This window comes from Phocoena sinus, chromosome 13 (assembly GCF_008692025.1).
Source record: "Phocoena sinus isolate mPhoSin1 chromosome 13, mPhoSin1.pri, whole genome shotgun sequence".
NCBI lineage: Eukaryota > Metazoa > Chordata > Mammalia > Artiodactyla > Phocoenidae > Phocoena > Phocoena sinus.
Genome location: NC_045775.1, coordinates 54230360 through 54251521, shown reverse-complemented (window position 1 = coordinate 54251521; position 21162 = coordinate 54230360). Strand labels below are relative to the sequence as shown.

Sequence of the window (21162 nt, the reverse complement as noted above, 5' to 3'; positions counted from 1 at the left end):
ATTAAAAGATAGCTAGAAATCAGCTGTACTATTTGAGATTCCTTTAAATCAAATGCAGCCTCATAGTTTTTATCCCTCCCCTCCCACCTCCATTGTGGCTTACTATACACTCTGGAGCTTCTCTGGCTTTCCACAATGGCATGCTGCCATAGCATGATACCAGAGGTTCTGTAGGTAGTTTCTTCTGTGTTTCATAGGCACATAAATGTCCGGGAACTACCCACCCCCAAGGGGCAATGGATTGATTGAGTATATTTATACACGTGACCCTAACTAGTTCTTTCTTGTATCAAGTGTTTTTGCAGTATGTAATTGTGTCATAGATGCAGTACATGCAGAAATGATGTCTGATTTTTTATCTGTTAGTGGTAGATTTTCCATATTTTTTTACATTATCAAAATAGTCTACAACTTTGTAAGTTTATTCCAATGCAGACATGGGCACAAAAGAGTAAATAATTTCCCATGCAGGAAATGGGAAAGGAAAAATAATGGAAAGGATTAGAAAGTTTTGTAGGTTTTAAAAATTTTTTATTTTAAATTAAATTGTGGTTAAAATAAAAACATATAAAGTTTACCATCTTAGCCATTTCTAAGTGCACAACAGTCCAGTAGTGGTAAATATATTCACACTGTTGTACAGCCAATCTCCAGATCTTTTTCTTCTTGCAAATGTGAAATCCTATGCACATTAAGCGACAACTCCCCATTTCCTTCCCTACCAATCCCCTGGCAACCACTCTTCTACTTTCTGTCTCCATGAGTTCAACTACTCTAGGTACTTCATATAAGTGGAATCATACAGTATTTGTCCTTTTGTTTAGCATATTATGTTTAAGGTTCATCTATGTTGTAGTATGTGTCAGAATTTCCTTCTTTTTATAGGCTTAGTAATATTCCATTGTATGTATATACCACATTTTATCTGTCAGTGGACTCTTGGATTGCTTCCATCTCTTGGCTGTTATGAATAGTGCTACTGTGAACATGGGTGTGCAAATATATCTCTTTGAGATCCTGCTTTCAGTTCTTTTGTGTACATAGCCAGAGGTAGAATTACTGGATCATGTTTGTGAGGTTTTGTTTTTTGCTTTTCCGTATTAACGTGAAAGAGATCCATTAGACTTAAATTTTTAAAAATCTTTTTAAAAAGCAAAATTACAAACAAATAAATGATTTTTTTAGAAAACCAAACATCCCAGGTTTTTGGATTGTCACCCTACTTTCTTAAAGACTTAAGTTGGTTTTTTTTTTGCTATTTCCTGTTTATATCTTTGTGAATTGGTGGCGTATTGGTAAGAGTTCCAAATTCTTAATCATTCCCTTACGTAGGGGCAAATTTTAGAAATCCTTCAGAAAATCGAATTTACAATTGTAATAAAATTTTAACTTTGAAATTTAAGCAAACAGTTTTATGGGAGCTGGAATTGAAATAGCACTTGGACTGTTTATATAGAAGGAAATGTTGCAGTAGAAGAAGCTTATCAGATTAGAAATAGAATTAGACTAATTCTGGGTTCTAGTCCCACCCTCTTAACCTTGTGACCTTGAGTAGATCACTTAAACTTTCAAGATTCAGTATCCTCATCTGTAAAGTAGAAATTTATCTATCTTCTTCAGAGTGTGAGAACCAAGCAAGATACTGTATCTGAGAGTATTTTAAAAATATTTATCCATCCATTATTTTAAAGCACTGGTAAGTAAATTTAATGATATAACTTTAAAGGATAGCAGGTAATAACTTTCTTTAATACCTTAACCCAGTGAGAGTGGTGGTTTGCCTCAAATTAATATACATCAGGTCCTCTTTGAAATATCTTTGAAAGTTATTTTAATTCAACTGAAACGGAGAAAAATTATGCTAAGGTACTTCACTTGGTTCATGATAACACTAAACTGACTTGTTGGCACAGAATCAGTGGTCTTTATACATGCCCTGGGGAAAAATGTATAAAAAACAGGAAGTCTTACATTTCTTCCTCAAAACTGGAATAGATGCATTACATATTATAAGTACTCCTATTTAATTGTAAGTTTCTTGAGAACAGTATTCCCTCCAGTGCATAGTAGCTAAGCACAGTAAATACTCAGGAAATATTAGTTTAGTTGATCTAACTATTAATAGTCATTCATAATTATAAGTAAAAAGAGGGCCTGTTTGTTCCTTCTTTCCATTCCTTTCCTCTTGCTTCCACCATGTCATCCTAAGCACCTGTGCACAACCTGCCACAGCTACGCCCTTGTACCCAATGAGAATTTCTTTTGCTGTAGTTTTTGCAGAATTCCAGTCAGAGTCTGAACTAAGTATTAAAAATACTACAGCAGAGAGAGAAAATTATTCTTATATAATATTAGGGTAAAATATATTTGTGTTATCTGAGCTTGTTTATGTGATGCTCTACCACAAAAATGAAAGTATATGATACATCACAGAATTTTCCCTCAAATGTAAATTTTACAGCTTTTTGTTTTTTATTGGTACGTCATCTATGGTGAACAGTGTGTTCATAACTTTCCTTGACTTAATCTCTTTCTATCATTTTCAGGGTCAATGAAGACATGAAATTAACTGACTTAGAGCTGGGAAAGCTGGCAAATAATGTCCAGGAGTTATTATATAGTGCCTCAGATATATGCCATGATCGAGCTGTCAAATTTCTCATGTCAAGAGCAAAGGTTAGTTGTTTTAATAAACTTTAGATATTTTATACATAGTAACATTATTTTCAAGATCTGGAATATATCCTTGCTTGTGTCCCTATTCCACATAATGCATATTTTGAACACTTAATAAGGTACTGGTGTGGTCTCTTAAGGAGATGTTGAAATGCAAAATAATCCAAATAAAAGAAATAGAAAAAATTAAGCATGCTTTTCAAATAAATGATTAAAAGACTTATTTTGAAATATAATACCTTAATAATTAATTTGAAATTAATATGCTGTTTTTATACATATATATGTGTATACTTAGCCAAATAATTTATTAAGAAAATTAGTTGTACTCCAATAGTATGACAATTGTATAGTATGATCTGAACTTATTTGAGCTACTGTATTACAAAGGGATCAGAATAAAATTTAGACATCTTAAACTTTTTATGCTTGATTTCTGGGACTAAAGTATTGGGAAATTTTATTTAAAATTGTTTAAAAATAATTTTTAGGAATTAATACAACTATTATAAAAATAATTAATATTTGTTTAAGTTGGTTTTATAGCTCATCCATATTTGGTGTTATACTAACTCTCATGATTTTTGTGTTATCTTTAAAATTTAGGATGGTTTTCTTGAGAAGCTGAATTCCACAGAATTCATAACACTTTCCAGATTAATGGAAACATTCATTTTAGAAACTGAACAGATCTGTGGAAGAAAAAGCATGTCATTACTTGGAGCACTTCAGAGCCAAGCTAATAAATTTGTAAACAGGTTTCATGAAGAGAGAAAAACCAAGCTCAGGTATTATTACCATGTCCATTCTGTTCTTCATTTTTTTCCCCTTTTCTTTACAAAACACAATTATATTTAAAAGAGGAAACTTCATTAATTGGCCAGTTAAAACCCCTGACAGATTTTTTTCTTTTTAATTAAAGACAGATTGTGGAATTAAAATCACATTTCTTAGCTTTTGAAAGTGTAGTTAGAATGTTTAGTTCCATTAAAGTACTTACCAGGAAGATCCTAATAGATTGACTTTTCCTTTCCCACTCAAAGTGAAGTTAATTATGTTTTACCACTCTTCCTGACTAGGCTAAGAGACATAAAAAGAGAAACATTTTCTGAAACTATTCATACTGTTTATGAATGATTTCAGTTTATTAAGGTGTTCAGCACTTTTTAAAGTCTTACGTACTAACAGGTATTGGCCATTATTATTTAAAAACTCAATGCCTTGTATTGCATGGGCTCTACTTGAATTTAACTAAGATACATGTAGTCTTAAATATATAACAAAAGTCTTATGTACTCACTCAGCTCTTCCTTTTCTTTTCACCCAAGGAGATGGTGTTGAAATATTATTAAAGTTTATCTTCCTTTCTTTTTACTTTTGAATAGCCTCCTCTTAGACAATGAACGCTGGAAGCAAGCTGATGTTCCCGCAGAATTTCAGGATCTTGTTGATTCTATAGCAGATGGAAAGATTGCTTTACCTGAAAAAAAATCAGGGGGTATGTGTACTCTTTCACACACTCTCTTTCAATTTTATATTGTTTGTTCATTTTGTAGGAGTGCTTAATATTTCTTTAATTGATAGTGCCTCTTGGGAATCTTAGAACTAACACTCCCAGCTTAGTAAGTAGTTGATTGGAAAAGTATGTGGTAATTTTTAATAATAATTTCAGATATTTATTGAGTATTAACCATAGCCAGACACTGGACCAGGTGCTTTACATGCATTACTCCAGTTTACCCTCACAACAACCTATAATAAAGATACTATTGTTACCTTGTTTAATAGTGAGGAGGCGTGAGGCTTCCAGGGGTTAAGGAATTTGGTACAAATAAAGATCTGGGATTTGAAACCAACTTTATATAATTTCATAGCTATGTTCTTAACCACTGTACTGTATTGTTTAGAGACATGTATTCTTTTACTGGACACTAGTATGCTTCTATGTGTCAAATGTTGAGACGTAGGTAAGAGGTATAATTTTACTTTAAAAGGTCTAAGTCTGATGAAAAATATATTTATTATCAATCACAAGTAATGTAGTAGTGATATGATAGAGAAAACCAAAATATAAAGAACTGTAGAATAAGAAAACTATGAAGGAGACTACAAAGGAAGGGCAGACAGGTAGGACAATCCAGAAAAACACACAAGTTAAAAAAATAGAGTTTCAAGAAGAAAATTTTCATTTGTATCAAATGTCAATTGGGTCTCTTATGAAAGACATGCAGTGGCTAGAGATATTTTTGTATATCAGTTAAAGTGGAGTTGTCATGGGTTAATAATATACACTTGGGCTTCCCTGGTGGCGCAGTGGTTGAGAGTCCGCCTGCTGATGCAGAGGACATGTGTTCGTGCCCCGGTCCGGGAAGATCCCACATGCCGCGGAGCGGCTGGGCCCGTGAGCCATGGCCGCTGAGCCTGTGTGTCCAGAGCCTGTGTTCTGCAACAGGAGAGGCCACAACAGTGCGAGGCCCGCGTACTGCCAAAAATAAATAAAATAATAATATAAACTTATGTACAACTCATCCTGTAATACCAGATTTGAAATTTTGAAGTTTTGAATAATTTTTAAAGTGTTTTTTGTTGTTGTTGTTTTTAATAAATTTTTATTTATTTATTTATTTATTTATGGCTGTGTTGGGTCTTCTTTGCTGAGCACGGGCTTTCTCTAGTTGCAGCAAGCGGGGGCTACTCTTCATTGTGGTGTGCAGGCATCTCATTGTGGTGGCTTCTCTTGTTGAAGAGCACTAGCTCTAGGCATGTGGGCTTCAGTAGTTGTGGCTCGCGGGCTCTAGAGAGCAGGCTCAGTAGCTGTGGCACACGGGCTTAGTTGCTCCGCAGCATGTGGGATCTTCCTGGCCTAGTGCTCCAACCCGTGTCCCCTGCAATGGCAAGTGGATTCTTAACCAATGTACCATCAGGGTAGTCCATATACCCTGCTTTTTTTTTTTTTTTTTTTAAACATCTTTATTGGGGTATAATTGCTTTACAATGGTGTGTTAGTTTCTGCTTTATAGCAAAGTGAATCAGTTATACATATACATATGTTCCCATATGTCTTCCCTCTTGCGTCTCCCTCCCTCCCACTCTCCCTGTCCCACCCCTCCAGGCTGTCACAAAGCACCGAGCTAATATCCCTGTGCCATGCGGCTGCTTCCCACTAGCTATCTACCTTACTACGTTTGTTAGTGTGTGCACGTCCATGACTCTCTCTCGCCCTGTCAAAGCTCACCCTTCCCCCTCCCTATATCTTGAAGTCCGTTCTCCAGTAGGTCTGCGTCTTTATTCCTGTCTTACCCCTAGGTTCTTCATAACATTTTTTTTTCTTTTTTTTTTTTTTTTTTTTTAAACATCTTTATTGGGGTATAATTGCTTTACAATGGTGTGTTAGTTTCTGCTTTATAACAAAGTGAATCAGCTATACATATACATATGTTCCCATATGTCTTCCCTCTTGCGTCTCCCTCCCTCCCACTCTCCCCCATCCCACACTTCCAGGCTGTCACAAAGCACCGAGCTAATATACCTGTGCCTTGCTGGCTGCTTCCCCCCAGCTATCTACCTTACTACGTTTGTTAGTGTGTATATGTCCATGACTCTCTCTCGCCCTGTCAAAACTCACCCTTCCCCCTCCATATCCTCAAGTCCGTTCTCCAGTAGGTCTGCGTCTTTATTCCTATCTTACCCCTAGGTTCTTCATGACATTTTTTTCCCTTAAATTCCATATATATGTGTTAGCATACGGTATTTGTCTTTTTCTTTCTGACTTACTTCACTCTGTATGACAGACTCTAGGTCTATCCATCTCATTACAAATAGCTCAATTTCGTTTCTTTTTAAGGCTGAGTAATATTCCATTGTATATATGTGCCACATCTTCTTTATCCATTCATCCGATGATGGACACTTAGGTTGTTTCCATCTCTGGGCTATTGTAAATAGAGCTGCAATGAACATTTTGGTACATGACTCTTTTTGAATTTTGGTTTTCTCAGGGTATATGCCCAGTAGTGGGATTGCTGGGTCATATGGTAATTCTATTTGTAGTTTTTTAAGGAACGTCCATACTATTCTCCATAGTGGCTGAACCAATTCACATTCCCACCAGCAGTGCAAGAGTGTTCGCTTTTCTCCACACCCTCTCCAGCATTTATTGTTTCTAGATTTTTTGATGATGGCCATTCTGACTGGTGTGAGATGATATCTCATTGTAGTTTTGATTTGGATTTCTCTAATGATTAATGATGTTGAGCATTCTTTCATGTGTTTGTTGGCATTCTGTATATCTTCTTTGGAGAAATGTCTATGTAGGTCTTCTGCCCATTTTTGGATGGGGTTGTTTGTTTTTTGTTACTGAGCTGCATGAGCTGCTTGTAAATTTTGGAGATTAATCCTTTGTCAGTTGCTTCATTTGCAAATATTTTCTCCCATTCTGAGGGTTGTCTTTTGGTTTTGTTTATGGTTTCCTTTGCTGTGCAAAAGCTTTGAAGTTTCATTAGGTCCCATTTGTTTATTTTTGTTTTTATTTCCATTACACTAGGAGGTGGGTCAGAAAGGATCTTGCTGTGATTTATGTCATAGAGTGTTCTGCCTATGTCTTCCTCTAAGAGTTTGATAGTTTCTGGCCTTACATTTAGGTCTTTAATCCATTTTGAGCTTATTTTTGTGTATGGTGTAGGGAGTGATCTAATCTCATACTTTTACATGTACCTGTCCAGTTTTCCCAGCACCATTTATTGAAGAGGCTGTCCTTTCTCCACTGTATATTCCTGCCACCTTTATCAAAGAAAAGGTGTTCATATGTGCGTGGGTTTATCTCTGGGCTTTCTATCTTGTTCCATTGATCTATCGTTCTGTTTTTTGTGCCAGTACCATACTGTCTTGATTACTGTAGCTTTGTAGTATAGTCTGAAGTCAGGGAGCCTGATTCCTCCAGCTCCTTTTTTCGTTCTCAAGATTGCTTTGGCTATTCGGGGTCTTTTGTGTTTCCATACAAATTGCGAAATTTTTTGACCTAGTTCTGTGAAAAAATGCCAGTGGTAGTTTGATAGGGATTGCATTGAATCTGTAGATTGCTTTGGGTAGTAGAGTCATTTTCACAATGTTGATTCTTCCCATCCAAGAACATGGTATATCTCTCCATCTATTTATATCATCTTTAATTTCTTTCATCAGTGTCTTATAATTTTCTGCATACAGGTCTTTTGTCTCCTTAGGTAGGTTTATTCCTAGATATTTTATTCTTTTTGTTGCAATGGTAAATGGGAGTGTGTTCTTGATTCACTTTCAGATTTTTCATCATTAGTATATAGGAATGCCAGAGATTTCTGTGCATTAATTTTGTATCCTGCTACTTTACCAAATTCATTGATTAGCTCTAGTAGTTTTCTGGTAGCATCTTTAGGATTCTCTATGTATAGTATCATGTCATCTGCAAACAGTGACAGCTTTACTTCTTCTTTTCCGATTTGGATTCCTTTTATTTCCTTTACTTCTCTGATTGCTGTGGCTAAAACTTCCAAAACTATGTTGAATAAGAGTGGTGAGAGTGGGCAACCTTGTCTTGTTCCTGATCTTAGTGGAAATGCTTTCAGTTTTTCACCATTGAGGATGATGTTTGCTGTGGGCTTGTCATATATGGCCTTTATTATGTTGAGGAAAGTTCCCTCTATGCCTACTTTCTGCAGGGTTTTTATCATAAATGGGTATTGAATTTTGTCGAAAGCTTTCTCTGCATCTATTGAGATAATCATATGGTTTTTCTCCTTCAATTTGTTAATATGGTTTATCACAATGATAGATTTGCGTATATTGAAGAATCCTTGCATTCCTGGAATAAACCCCACTTGATCATGGTGTATGATCCTTTTAATGTGCTGTTGGATTCTGTTTGCTAGTGTTTTGTTGAGGATTTTTTGCATCTATGCTCATCAGTGATATTGGCCTGTAGTTTTCTTTCTTTGTGACATACCTTGTCTGGTTTGGTATCAAGGTGATGGTGGCCCCGTAGAAGGAATTTGGGAGTGTTCCTCCCTCTGCTATATTTTGGACGAGTTTGAGAAGGACAGGTGTTAGCTCTTCTCTAAAACGTTGATAGAATTCACCTGTGAAGCCATCTGGTCCTGGGCTTTTGTTTGTTGGAAGGTTTTTAATCACAGTTTTCAATTTCAGTGCTTGTGATTTGTCTGTTCATATTTTCTATTTCTTCCTGATTCAGTCTTGGCAGGTTGTGCATTTCTAAGTATTTGTCCATTTCTTCCAGATTGTCCATTTTATTGGCATAGAGTTGCTTGTAGTAATCTCTCATGATCTTTTGTATTTCTGCAGTGTCAGTTGTTACTTCTCCTTTTTCATTTCTAATTCTATTGATTTGAGTCTTCTCCCTTTTTTTCTTGATGAGTCTGGGCTAGTGGTTTATCTATTTTGTTTATCTTCTCAAAGAACCAGCTTTAGTTTATTGGTCTTTGCTGTCGTTTCCTTCATTTCTTTTTCATTTATTTCTGATCTGATTTTTATGATTTCTTTCCTTCTGCTAGCTTTGGGGTTTTTTTGTTCTTCTTCTCTAATTGCTTGAGGTGCAAGGTTAGGTTGTTTATTCGAGATGTTTCCTGCTTCTTAAGGTGGGCTTGTATTGCTATAAACTTCCATCTTAGAACTGCTTTTGCTGCATCCCATAGGTTTTGGGTCGTTGTGTCTCCACTGTCATTTATTTCTAGGTATTTTTTTATTTCCTCTTTGATTTCTTCAGTGATCACTTCATTATTAAGTAGTGTATTGTTTAGCCTCCATGTGTTTGTATTTTTACAGATCTTTTCCTGTAATTGATATCTAGTCTCATGGCGTTGTGGTCAGAAAAGATACTTGATAAAATTTCAATTTTCTTAAATTTACCAAGGCTTGATTTGTGACCCAAGATATGATCTATCCTGGAGAATGTTCCATGAGCACTTGAGAAAAATGTGTATTCTGTTGTTTTTGGATGGAGTGTCCTATAAATATCAATTAAGTCCATCTTGTTTAATGTATCATTTAAAGCTTGTGTTTCCTTATTTATTTTCATTTTGGATGATCTGTCCATGGGTGAAAGTGGGGTGTTAAAGTCCCCTACTATGAATGTGTTACTGTCGATATCCCTTTTATGGCTGTTAGTATTTGCCTTATGTATTGAGGTGCTCCTATATTGGGTGCATAAATATTTACAATTGTTACATCTTCTTCTTGGATCGATCCCTTGATCATTATGTAGTGTCCTTCTTTGTCTCTTTTAATAGTCCTTATTTTAAAGTCTATTTTGTCTGATATGAGAATTGCCATTCCAGCTTTCTTTTGGTTTCCATTTGCATGGAATATCTTTTTCATCCCCTTACTTTCAGTCTGTATGTGTCTCTAGGTCTGAAGTGGGTCTCTTGTAGACAGCATATATAAGGGTCTTGTTTTCGTATCCATTCAGCCAATCTGTGTCTTTTGGTGGGAGCATTTAGTCCATTTACATTTAAGGTAATTATCGATATGTATGTTCCTATTCCCATTTTCTAAATTGTTTTGGGTTCGTTTTATAGGTCTTTTCCTTCTCTTGTGTTTCTTGTCTAGAGAAGTTCCTTTAGCATTTGTTGTAAAGCTGGTTTGGTGGTGCTGAACTCTCTCAGCTTTTGCTTGTCTGTAAAGGTTTTAATTTCTCCATCAAATCTGAATGAGATCCTTGCTGGGTAGAGTAGTCTTGGTTGCAGGTTTTCTCCTTCATCACTTTCAGTATGTCCTGCCACTCCCTTCTGGCTTGTAGGGTTTCTGCTGAGAGATCAGCTGTTAACCTTATGGGGATTCCCATGTGTGTTATTTGTTGTTTTTCCCTTGCTGCTTTTAATATGCTTTCTTTGTATTTAATTTTTGACAGTTTGTTTTAATATGTGTCTTGGCGTATTTCTCCTTGTATTTATCCTGTATGGGACATTCTGTGCTTCCTGGACTTGACTAACTATTTCCTTTCCCATATTAGGGAAGTTTTCAACTATAATCTCTTCAAATATTTTCTCAGTCCCTTTCTTTTCTCTTCTTCTTCTGGAACCCCTAGAATTTGAATGTTGGTGCATTTAATGTTGTCCCAGAGGTCTCTGAGACTGTCCTCAGTTGTTTTCATTCTTTTTCTTTATTCTGCTCTGCAGTAGTTATTTCTACTACTTTATCTTCCTGGTCACTTATCCGTTCTTCTGCCTCAGTTTATTCTGCTATTGATCCCTTCTAGAGTATTTTTAATTTCATTTATTGCGTTGTTCATCGTTGCTTGTTTCATCTTTATTTCTTCTAGGTCCTTGTTAACTGTTTCTTGCATTTTGTCCATTCTATTTCCAAGATTTCGGATCATCCTTACTATCATTATTCTGAATTCTTTTTCAGGTAGACTACCTATTTCCTCTTCATTTGTTAGGTCTGGTGCATTTTTATCTTGCTCCTTCATCTGCTGTGTGTTTTTCTGTCTTCTCATTTTGCTTATCTTACTGTGTTTGGGGTCTCCTTTTTGCAGGCTGCAGGTTCATAGTGCCCGTTGTTTTTGATGTCTGTCTCCAGTGGCTAAGGTTGTTTCAGTGGGTTGTGTAGGCTTCCTGGTGGAGGGGACTAGTGCCTGTGTTCTGGTGGATGAGGCTGGATCTTGTCTCTCTAGTGGGCAGGTTCACGTCTGGTGGTGTGTTTTAGGGTGTCTGTGGCCTTATTATGATTTTAGGCCGCCTCTCTGCTAATGGGTGGGGTTGTGTTCCTGTTTTGCTAGTTGTTTGGCATAGGTTGTCCAGCACTGTGGCTTGCTGGTCGTTGAGTGAAGCTGGGTGCTGGTGTTAAGATGGAGGTCTCTGGAGATTTCCGCCGTTTAATATTATGTGGAGCTGGGAGGTCTCTTGTTGACCAGTGACCTGAAGTTGGCTCTCCTACCTCAGAGGCAGAGCCCTGACTCCTGGCTGGAGCACCAAGAGCCTTTCATCCACATGGCTCAGAATAAAAGGGAGAAAAAGTAGAGAGAATTAGTAGAAGTATGAGGAAAGAAAGAAGGAAAGGAGGAAAGGAAGGAAAGAAGAAAGAAGCAAAGAAGGAAAGAAAGGAGGGAGGGAGGGAGGAAGGAGGGAAAGAAGGAAGAAAGACAGAAAGAAGATACAGTAAAAATAAAATAAAGTATAATATAGTTATTGAATTAAAAAATTATTTTTTAAAAAAGGACGGATAGAACCTTAGGACAAATGTTGGAAGCAAAGCTATACAGAGAAAATCTTACACAGGAGCATACACATACACCCTCACAAAAAGAGGTAAAGGGGGAAAAATCATAAATCTTGCTCTCAGAGACCACCTCCTCAATTTGGGGTGATTCGTTGTCTAAAGGATGGAAGGAAGGAAGGAAGGAAAGAACGAAGGTAAAGTATAATAAAGTTATTACAATTAAAGTTAATTATTAAGAAAAAAAGTTTTTTAAAAAAACCATCGGGCTTCCCTGGTGGCGCAGTGGTTGAGAGTCCGCCTGCCGATGCAGGGGACGCGGGTTCGTGCCCCGGTCTGGGAAGATGCCACATGCCGCGGAGCAGCTAGGCCCGTGAGCCATGGCTGCTGAGCCTGCGCGTCCGGAGCCTGTACTCCGCAACGGGAGAGGCCACAACAGTGAGAGGCCCGCGTACCGCAAAAAAAAAAAAAAAAAAAAAAAAAAAACCATGGACGGATAGAGCCCTAGGACAAATGGTGGAAGCAAGAGTATACAGACAAGATCTCACACAGAAGCATACACGTACACATTCACAAAAAGAGGAAAGGGGAAAAAAATCATAGATCTCGGTCCTAAAGTCCACCTCTTCAATTTGGGATCATTCCTTGTCTATTCAGGTATTCCACAGATGCAGGGTATATCAAGTTGATTGTGGAGCTTTAATCCGCTGCTTCTGAGGCTGCTGGGAGAGATTTCCCTTTCTCTTCTTTGTTCTCGCAGCTCACAGGAGCTCAGCTTTGGATTTGGCCCTGCCTCTGCGTGTAGGTCGCTGGAGGGCGTCTGTTTTTTGCTCAGACAGGACGGGGTTAAAGGAGCCGCTGATTCGGGGGCTCCGGCTCACTCAGGCCGGGGGTTGGGGGGGGAATGGAGGGGCACTGCGTGCGGGGCGGGCCTGCGGCGTCAGAGGCGGCGTGACGTTGCACCAGCCTGAGGCCCGCTGTGCGTTCTCCCGCGTAAGTTGTCCGTGGATCCCGGGAACCTGGCAGTGGCGGGCTGCACAGGCTCCGCGGAAGAGGGGTGTGGAGAATGACCTGTGTTCGCACACAGGCCCCTTGGTGGCGGCAGCAGCAGCCTTAGCGTCTCCCGCCCGTCTCTGGCGTCCGCGCTTTTAGCCGCGGCTCGCGCCCGTCTCTGGAGTTCCTTTAAGCAGCGCTCTTAAACCCCTCTCCTCGCGCACCAGGAAACAAAGAGGGGAAGAAAAAGTCTCTTGCCTCTTCGGCAGGGGCAGACTTTTTTTTCCCTGGACTCCCTCCCGTCTAGCCGTGGTGCACTAATCCCTTCAGGCTATGTTCAAGCCCCCAACCCCAGTCCTCTCCCTGCGCTCCGTCCGAAACCGAAACCGAGCCTCAGCTCGCAGCCCCGCCCGCCCCGGCGGGTGAGCAGACAAGCCTCTCGGGCTGGTGAGTGCCGGTCGGCGCCGATCCTCTGTGCGGGAATCTCCCGCTTTGCCCTCCGCACCCGTCGCTGTGCACTCCTCCGCGGTTCCGAAGCTCCCCTCTTCGCCTCCCGCAGTCTCCGCCCGCGAAGGGGCTTCCTAGTGTGTGGAAACTTTCCTCCTTCACAGCTCCCTCCCACTGGTGCAGGTGCCGTCCTTATTCTTTTGTCTCTGTTTTTTCTTTTTTTCTTTTGCCCTACCCAGGTAAGTGGGGAGTTTCTTGCCTTTTGGGAGGTCTGAGATCTTCTGCCAGCCTTCAGTAGGTGTTCTGTAGGAGTTGTTCCACGTGTAGATGTATTTCTGGTGTATCCGTGGGGAGGAAGGCGATCTCCGCGTCTTACTCTTCCGCCATCTTCAAGCCGTCCCCCATATACCCTGCTTTTGTCTTTTGTTTTCCTCTGAGAAAGAAGAAAGGATATGCTATTAGAAATACATTAACATTTTCCTAGTTCATGCAGAGTTAAGGATCCTTGGTTATTATTCATGCATCCATCATCTACTTATTGAGTTACTAGCTACTTAGTTTCGCATTGGGGAGATGAAGTTTAATGGATAGCAGTTAATATTAATTTGCTGCTTACCTGATGCTAGACAGTTTTTTCTAAGCACTTTACATTGTTATCTCATTTACAGATCCATGAGCTAGACACTGTTAGTATTCCCATTTTTAAAAATATGGAAACTGAGGCACAAAGAGGTTAAGCAACATGCCTAAGGTTACCTGGCTAGGAAGTGGTAGAGCTGGGATCCAACTGCAGGCAGACTGACTTTAGGACCCTTCCTCTTAACTACTGTGCTAAGCCATTTCTCTGCAGTATTGAGAATTGGTTAAGACACAACCCCTGTCCTCAAAAAACTTAATCTGACATACAGAGTGAATTGTGATTAGAAATTATATCACACTGAATTTCTTTCCTTGAAAGAGATGAGGAAGTAGATATTTAATGTCTTAGAACAAAAGGATTTGAAGCTTAGGGAAGCATGATGACTTACTTGCGCATGGTAATCTGTTTAATTTGGCTGATTCAGGGCAGTAATCCAGTCCACTGTTCTTTTCACCTCAATATGCTGAATTTTGTTTTTTAATAATAAGAAATACCACATGCTGAAAATAAAGTAACTTTTGGATTAAAATCTTGAAAAGTAATACATAATCTCTCCATTGAATTTAGGAATTAAGTTGTACTCTAAGGGTTATAATAAAGAAAAGATAACCAGTTGAAATGCTAGTTCTGCCTTTCCCAACTAATAACATTCTTTTTCCTTTACTTCTTATCGATCATCTGCCATGTGCCAGACCTAGAGGATAGCCAGTTCATAAGCATTATCTCTTTCAGTAACAACACTGAAAGGTAGATATTGTTGTCCATGTCTAATGGATACAGATATTGAGATTCAAAAGAAGTAATTGGCGTAGTCTTGCATCCAGTAATTGGCAGTACTGGAATTCAAATCCAGATTTCTCTGATTCCAAATGCAGTATACTTTATTTACTTTGTGCTGAATTGTTTCCCAACAAGTAGATTTATTTGCAGAAATGAGATCGTTTCAGGCCCTGAATAGGAACATTTTCAGTTTTTTCCAGTTTAAATTTTTATCCAATATTTTGTTTCATCTTTTACCCATGTCTCTTTATTCGCTTTACTCTCTAGCTACAGAAGAAAGGAAACCAGCTGAAGTTCTCATTGTCGAGGGACAACAGTATGCTGTTGTTGGGTGAGTGACACGTTTTTCTTCATTAGTTGAATCAAGTATTTAAAACATATGTCTTTTAGTTACCCCTTGATGTGAATTAGAAATTTTGGATTAGCAATTGTAAATCTTACAAAGAATTTTAAAGAAATTTTATGGATTCCTTTTTATTTTTCTATATTTTGTAGTATTCTGTACCCATTAGGACTACACTGGCTTAATAAAAAAAGGGGTTGGTTGATTTTTCTCATGTAACAAGAACCTAGAGGTACATAATCCAAGGGTGCTGTAGTGGCTCCATGATGTTATAAGTGTCTCAAGCTCTTTCTTTTTTTCCTGCAACTTTTTTAGTGTGTAGTATACAGCATAGTAGTTGAAGTTGTGAATCAGACTGCTTAGGTTTGAGTCCCAGCAGCTCTGTTACTTTGTGGCCTTGGGCAAGTTACTCTGTGTGCCTCAGTTCCTTATTTATAAAACAAAATGTGGACAATAGTACTATACTTAGAATTATTGTGAAATTAAACAGGTAATTCATGTAAAGAATCTAGCACAGTTCTAGTACCTAACAAGAAGTTGATAGTTGTTGGTAGTTATTTCCATTATCATCATTTGTCATTAGGTCTTTTACCAAAAACAGTATTTCAAATTCAAGTTAACTAAGAAAATATAAATTCCAGTGTTGTTTGTCTAGTACTATATGCCTTTTATTAAATAGGTAGTTAAGATAATATCTTCACATACTTTAATTTTAATAACACTTCATAGTTTAAATATTTTCATATATATGATCTCATTTGATCTCTACAACCATGTTGTACAATAGACATTTCAGGGATTATTGTTCCCTTCTACAGTTAAGAGAATTGGAGCTTAGAAGTTTAAGTAGTTAATATAAAATTACCCAAATGGAGCCAGAATAATTAGAATAAAATCTAGCTCCCAATATCTATACCAGAATTCTTTTTCACTTTTTTGTTTCTTGTCACTAAGTAAGTCTTTTCTGAAACAGCCATTCCTTCCAGGAAGAATGAATGATCCTCTCTTTGTAACTCTCTGTGCCTCTCTCATGGCACTTTCTGGTTAGTCTCTGAATTCCTCAAAGATGGGGATCATATCTTACCACTTTAATTTTTCTTAGCAGCTCATAAGCACTCAAATAGTGTGTATAGAATTTATGCTTTTTCTCAACCTGTATATTATCCAAAACTCTGAAGTGCACCCATTGTAAGGTAAAGCTTCCATTCCTTTCTTCTCTGGAGTTCTTTTCCATTTCTGGGTGGGACAGAGCTTTTTTCAACCTCCCTAAAATCTTTGTCCTTCAATCGAATCATGATTTCTTTCCTTAATTACCCATTGCAGTTTGACCCTCTATATCCATGGGTTCCACATCCAACCAGCCAGGGTGCAGAACCCATGGATATAGAGGGAAGACTTTACTACGCCATTTTATATAAAGGACTTGAGCATGCATGGTTTTGGTATCCACGTGATGTCCTGGAACCAATCCCCTGTGGATACTGAGGAAGGACTGTGTCTTATTACTCTTCCTTGCTTGATAGAAATGGTCCCCTCTAGCTATCTGGCTTTCTTGCTCTTTAGGCAAAGAGGCTTCCTGCCAAAAAACGGAACTCCCTAGCTAAAAGTGGAGTATTATATCTTCAGAGAGAAAATTACAAAAGATAAGCAATGGACTCCTGCCCAGTAAAGCAGACTCTAGAGCTATGCATGGAGAGTAATATATGGTCTGACAACTAAGCTGTTATAAAGGCTAGATACTCTTCTTCTTGAATCACTGCTCTCTTCAGACTTTCATAAAACATTAGTTTACATGGATCACTCATTTCTGAGGATCTCGTTGAATTTAGATGTGCTGTAATGAATGGCTCTTTCTCCCTTAGTTTCAACCTTATTTAACCTCCCACTAGTGAGTGCCTCTTTTCAGCTTATGACATGTCCTGATAATGAGCTGATAACTTTCTCATCTTTGGAGAAGCTTTTGTGATTTACCAATAAACTTCTTAGAAGGTATATTGTTCTTAGAAGCCACAGTTTATCTTTCATCTCACTAAGAAAATCTAGACTAGGTTCCCTTCATTAATTCAACATTTATGAGGACCTACTACATAATCAGAAACACTGGTTAAGCTTTTTTCAGTGTTTCTAAATTGGCCAAGGAATGGGATACCTGCCTTATGGAAGAGACTTATCTTAGTGTGACTGTCACACAGAGAGTGATGTGCTCACAACACAGAATTTAAGGAGGTACCCTTTCTCAGTGTCATGCAAGTGATTACCTTGTAGTTGCACAACCCTGAAATTGAGTGCCTCCTTAATTTTACACTCTAGGGATTTTCTGTTGCCTTACCCTAAGTCCCTACTCTGTTGCACTTATAGGTAAAACACATAATTTAACAGTTACCAAGATCAATATTGATTTTTATATGCCAAATCAGTTTGATTTTTCTTGTCTTGAGTGTCTACTGGGTCATCTTTCTTTTTTGTAGAACTGTATTGCTGTTGATAAGAATTATCCTTGAATATTGCCAGTGTGTGGATAATATCCCATCTGTTACTACTGACATGCTCACTCGTCTATCAGATTTATTGAAGGTGTGTATGATTTCACTCCTATGGAAAAAATAGTTGGAAGAAGTAATTCATTAGGGCATGAGTAATCTTCCAACTCTAAGACATTTCGAGGTTAAGCTATCTTTAAGACATTAATTTTGTGACATTTGATTGTGGTTGAACACAACATGTTATTTGAAGGAGGCCACCTGCTTCCTTCTCACTCCACATTTAGTAATTCCTCATTACACCCGTAGAGTTGTTAATGATATCGGAGACAGGAGATGATTTGTTCGTTAGGTGCTGAACATGACTGAGGCCACTTAGGTCAAAAAACCTGGACTGGTTTCAAATGTGCATGGAAGGAATTCACTGAACTTTACAAAATTCATCTCACTAAGGTTAGAGATTTTTCTTAAATCATTATTTCAGAACCATTGATGTAAAATGAAACTGTGGTGATAGTATTATTCAGCCATTTCATATTAACAGATATTTTAAACTGCTAGCCTAGAGAAAAGGCTTTATTTTTTCAAATACCTAATCTATCAATTAATTCTGTCCCAAAATTAAGTTGTCATATTTTAGTCCAGAAAGATTTTGTTACCCTTTCGAAAGTAGGACTATCCAATTAGAATGACTGAAACAACTAGTTTTGTGAATGCCAATTAAAGATTAATTTCTGAACAACTGATTTTTAGAATTTTTCAACTTTTTCCCTACCAGACTGTAAATATTATCATTTGGGAACACCCCTTGCCTTTTTTTTTTTTTTTTTTTTTTGTCATTACATAAACAGATCCTAATTGCTCCTAGTAGAAAAACTCATTTGGTCCTTCAATGAGAGGAAAGAGGAATGTATTTTTAGAATTAACACATTGCCAGCATATAAAGAATAATTTTTAATAAATTGTTGGGTTTTTTTTTTTCTTCCTTTGTTAGTACTTCAATTCAAGAAGTTGCCAGTTAGTTCTTGGAGCTGGTGCACTGCAAGTTGTTGGACTAAAAACAATAACTACAAAAAATTTGGGTATGGATTTTTGCATTTAATTCACATGCTGAGGCATTACAGTGATGTCACTATACTTATGTTTCATTATACCTGATGTTTTTATGCCTCTAACTAAAGCCTCTAAAAGTAGCAATGTCACTTTCTTATGTATTGCCATAACTGAAAAATAACTTCTGGAGAAATGTTATGAGGAATTTTCACCTCCAATAAATATAAGTTACTAGAAAGTTGCACTATTGTAAAAAAATGTTAAAATGTAATATGTATGAAGTACGTATGTATATATGGGGTGAAAGGTATCTGAATGTCAGAAGAGACTCAGTTGTCCGTTAGCTTCCTCACGCCAGTACTACTCACAACTTGAGTCCATTGGAAAAGCAGCATCATTCATTACATCATTCAGTACCAACTGATTTTCTTAAACAAAAAATATGAAATATGTTGCTTTCTGTTACTGTGTTCTTCATTTATGTAATAAACTGGGGTCTATATAAAATTAATTGATATCTTTTACATAATTTGATAGGTAATTAAATACCTTAAATACCAGCTAATACCTTTGTTTTTCTCCATGATATGTCTACCTCCCGGATCTTCAGCTCTTTCTTCACGCTGTTTGCAGTTAATCGTGCACTACATTCCTGTGATCAGGGCTCATTTTGAAGCTCGACTGCAGCCTAAGCAGTATAGTATGCTTAGGCATTTTGATCATATCACTAAGGTACCTTTCCATGTATTTTCTACTGGAGTTTCATAAATTTAACTCTGTAATTGTTAAGTATTTTAGATGTGTCCCAGGGACTTTAAAATATAACGTTTCTCATTACAGGACTACCATGACCACATAGCTGAAATATCAGCTAAGCTTGTGGCGATAATGGATAGCTTATTTGACAAGCTGTTATCTAAGGTAATAACTTACGGAAATTATTAGGCTTTGCTTGAAAGCGTTGTGACTTTTCACAGTTGTCTAACAAATCAAAATTGTTCTGGGTTTAGGGAAAAACTCAAATGTTCAGATCACCCAAATAGGTGATATTCATTTCCTAAGGGACTTGGGGGTAGGGGTGGGGGAAGATGATTTCAAGGATGATAGAAACCCTATATAGAAGTAATTTTATATTAGCTGCATTGAAAATTATGTACCTTCAAAGCATATTTTAGTCTGAAAAGCCTTCCAGAGACAGAACTGAGAAAATAAACATTAAATTATTTCTAGTAAAGTGTGTTATTTTATTTTCCAGGCCAAGAAGGCAGAGCCTGAGGTGCTCTCTTATTTCCGTCATAGATACTCAATTTCAGTATTTGTTTCTTACTTGCTTCCCATTCCACATAGGTCATTAAAAGGAGAACTGTTTTCCAAAAAATTCTTAATTGCACTGGGAGGGGTATCTTCAGAAAAATGTCACTTAATCAGCCCTAGTCCTTTTGCCCTATCCCTCAGTCTTTCCTTTCCCTAAATTATTCAGTACATGTCTTAGAGAGAAAGCAGAAATCTCATACCTTGAAAGTTTGAAGGTTTATTTAGTTTATACTTTTGCCCCAGAGTATTTTTAGAGTAATCTTATAAAGCAAGACCCTTTGATATGCTTTTCCTTCTACTTGGATCCTTCAGATTCTGAGATGGCAAGAGCAGCAGGCACATGAAAATTATAAAAAGGCAAGATAAAGTGGTGCCCATTCACACCCAAATCTTTGAAGTTGACAGTGAGAAGGAGTGATTAGAAAACAAGATTGCATTTGTTTAATGTTAAGTTCTCAAACATTTTTGATCATAGGACCCCGTTTATATTCTTAAGAATAATTGAGGACCCCAAAGAGCTTTTTTAATGCAAATATACTTATCAGTAAGTACCATATTAGAAATTAAAACTAAAAAAAAAATTTAAAACACAATACATAAACACACATTTGATTAGCCTTCAGAATGACATCACAGGTCATCTAAAAATCCCCACCATTCAATTATGAGAGACTGCAAGTGAATAATACTAATATTATTATTATTATGAAAATGGTTTTTACCTCACATATTCCCTGAAAGAGCCTCTGACTCCCAGGTGTTCCCACACCACACTTTGAGTACCTCTGACGTAGTTAGTATATAGTATAGATGTTTTATGCTTTTAAGAAGCGTAAGGAATTTATAGTTATGTGCAAACATACCTATGTTATGTTATGCCTTCTAAGTTTCTAGTTTTGTATGGAGAAAAATTATTGGTTAGAAATTCTCTATTTTCTTCATGGTTGCCAAGTACAAGCTAAATGCAAAAGCAGTTCTATTCCACAAGTTTCCTTTTTGATACATGACATTCTTCTGTGTACCAAAAGTCAATGAATAATGCACTGTGACCCTCAAGAAGTTTATCATCTAACAAGGCAGAGGACTTAACACCTAATAATGTAGAGTAAGGTAAATGTTAAATAGTGAAACTAGTAATAAGCTGGGGAATAGAATGAGGCAAAACGAAACAAGTGCTGGTACTCTTAAAACCTTGACTTTTTTCTATCATGTTTGGTCAATCCAAAGTCTATGAA

The 21162-nt window shown here is 37.4% G+C and overlaps 1 protein-coding gene across 13 annotated transcripts in view; it reads left to right on the top strand.

The window, feature by feature from the left end:
• Window positions 1-21162, top strand: part of VPS54 (VPS54 subunit of GARP complex) — a 165598-nt gene that overhangs the window by 119869 nt on the left and 24567 nt on the right. For 12 of the 13 annotated variants that reach the window (XM_032652359.1, XM_032652357.1, XM_032652360.1 and 9 more), the window contains 8 exons: window positions 2547-2676; window positions 3283-3464; window positions 4062-4174; window positions 15005-15068; window positions 17549-17654; window positions 18555-18642; window positions 19224-19345; window positions 19454-19534. In XM_032652359.1, the coding sequence (XP_032508250.1) occupies window positions 2547-2676; window positions 3283-3464; window positions 4062-4174; window positions 15005-15068; window positions 17549-17654; window positions 18555-18642; window positions 19224-19345; window positions 19454-19534 (886 nt within the window). Of the gene's footprint in view, window positions 1-2546; window positions 2677-3282; window positions 3465-4061; window positions 4175-15004; window positions 15069-17548; window positions 17655-17912; window positions 18014-18554; window positions 18643-19223; window positions 19346-19453; window positions 19535-21162 lie in introns of those variants that run through there. The other variant, XM_032652368.1, reaches the window with a different exon arrangement.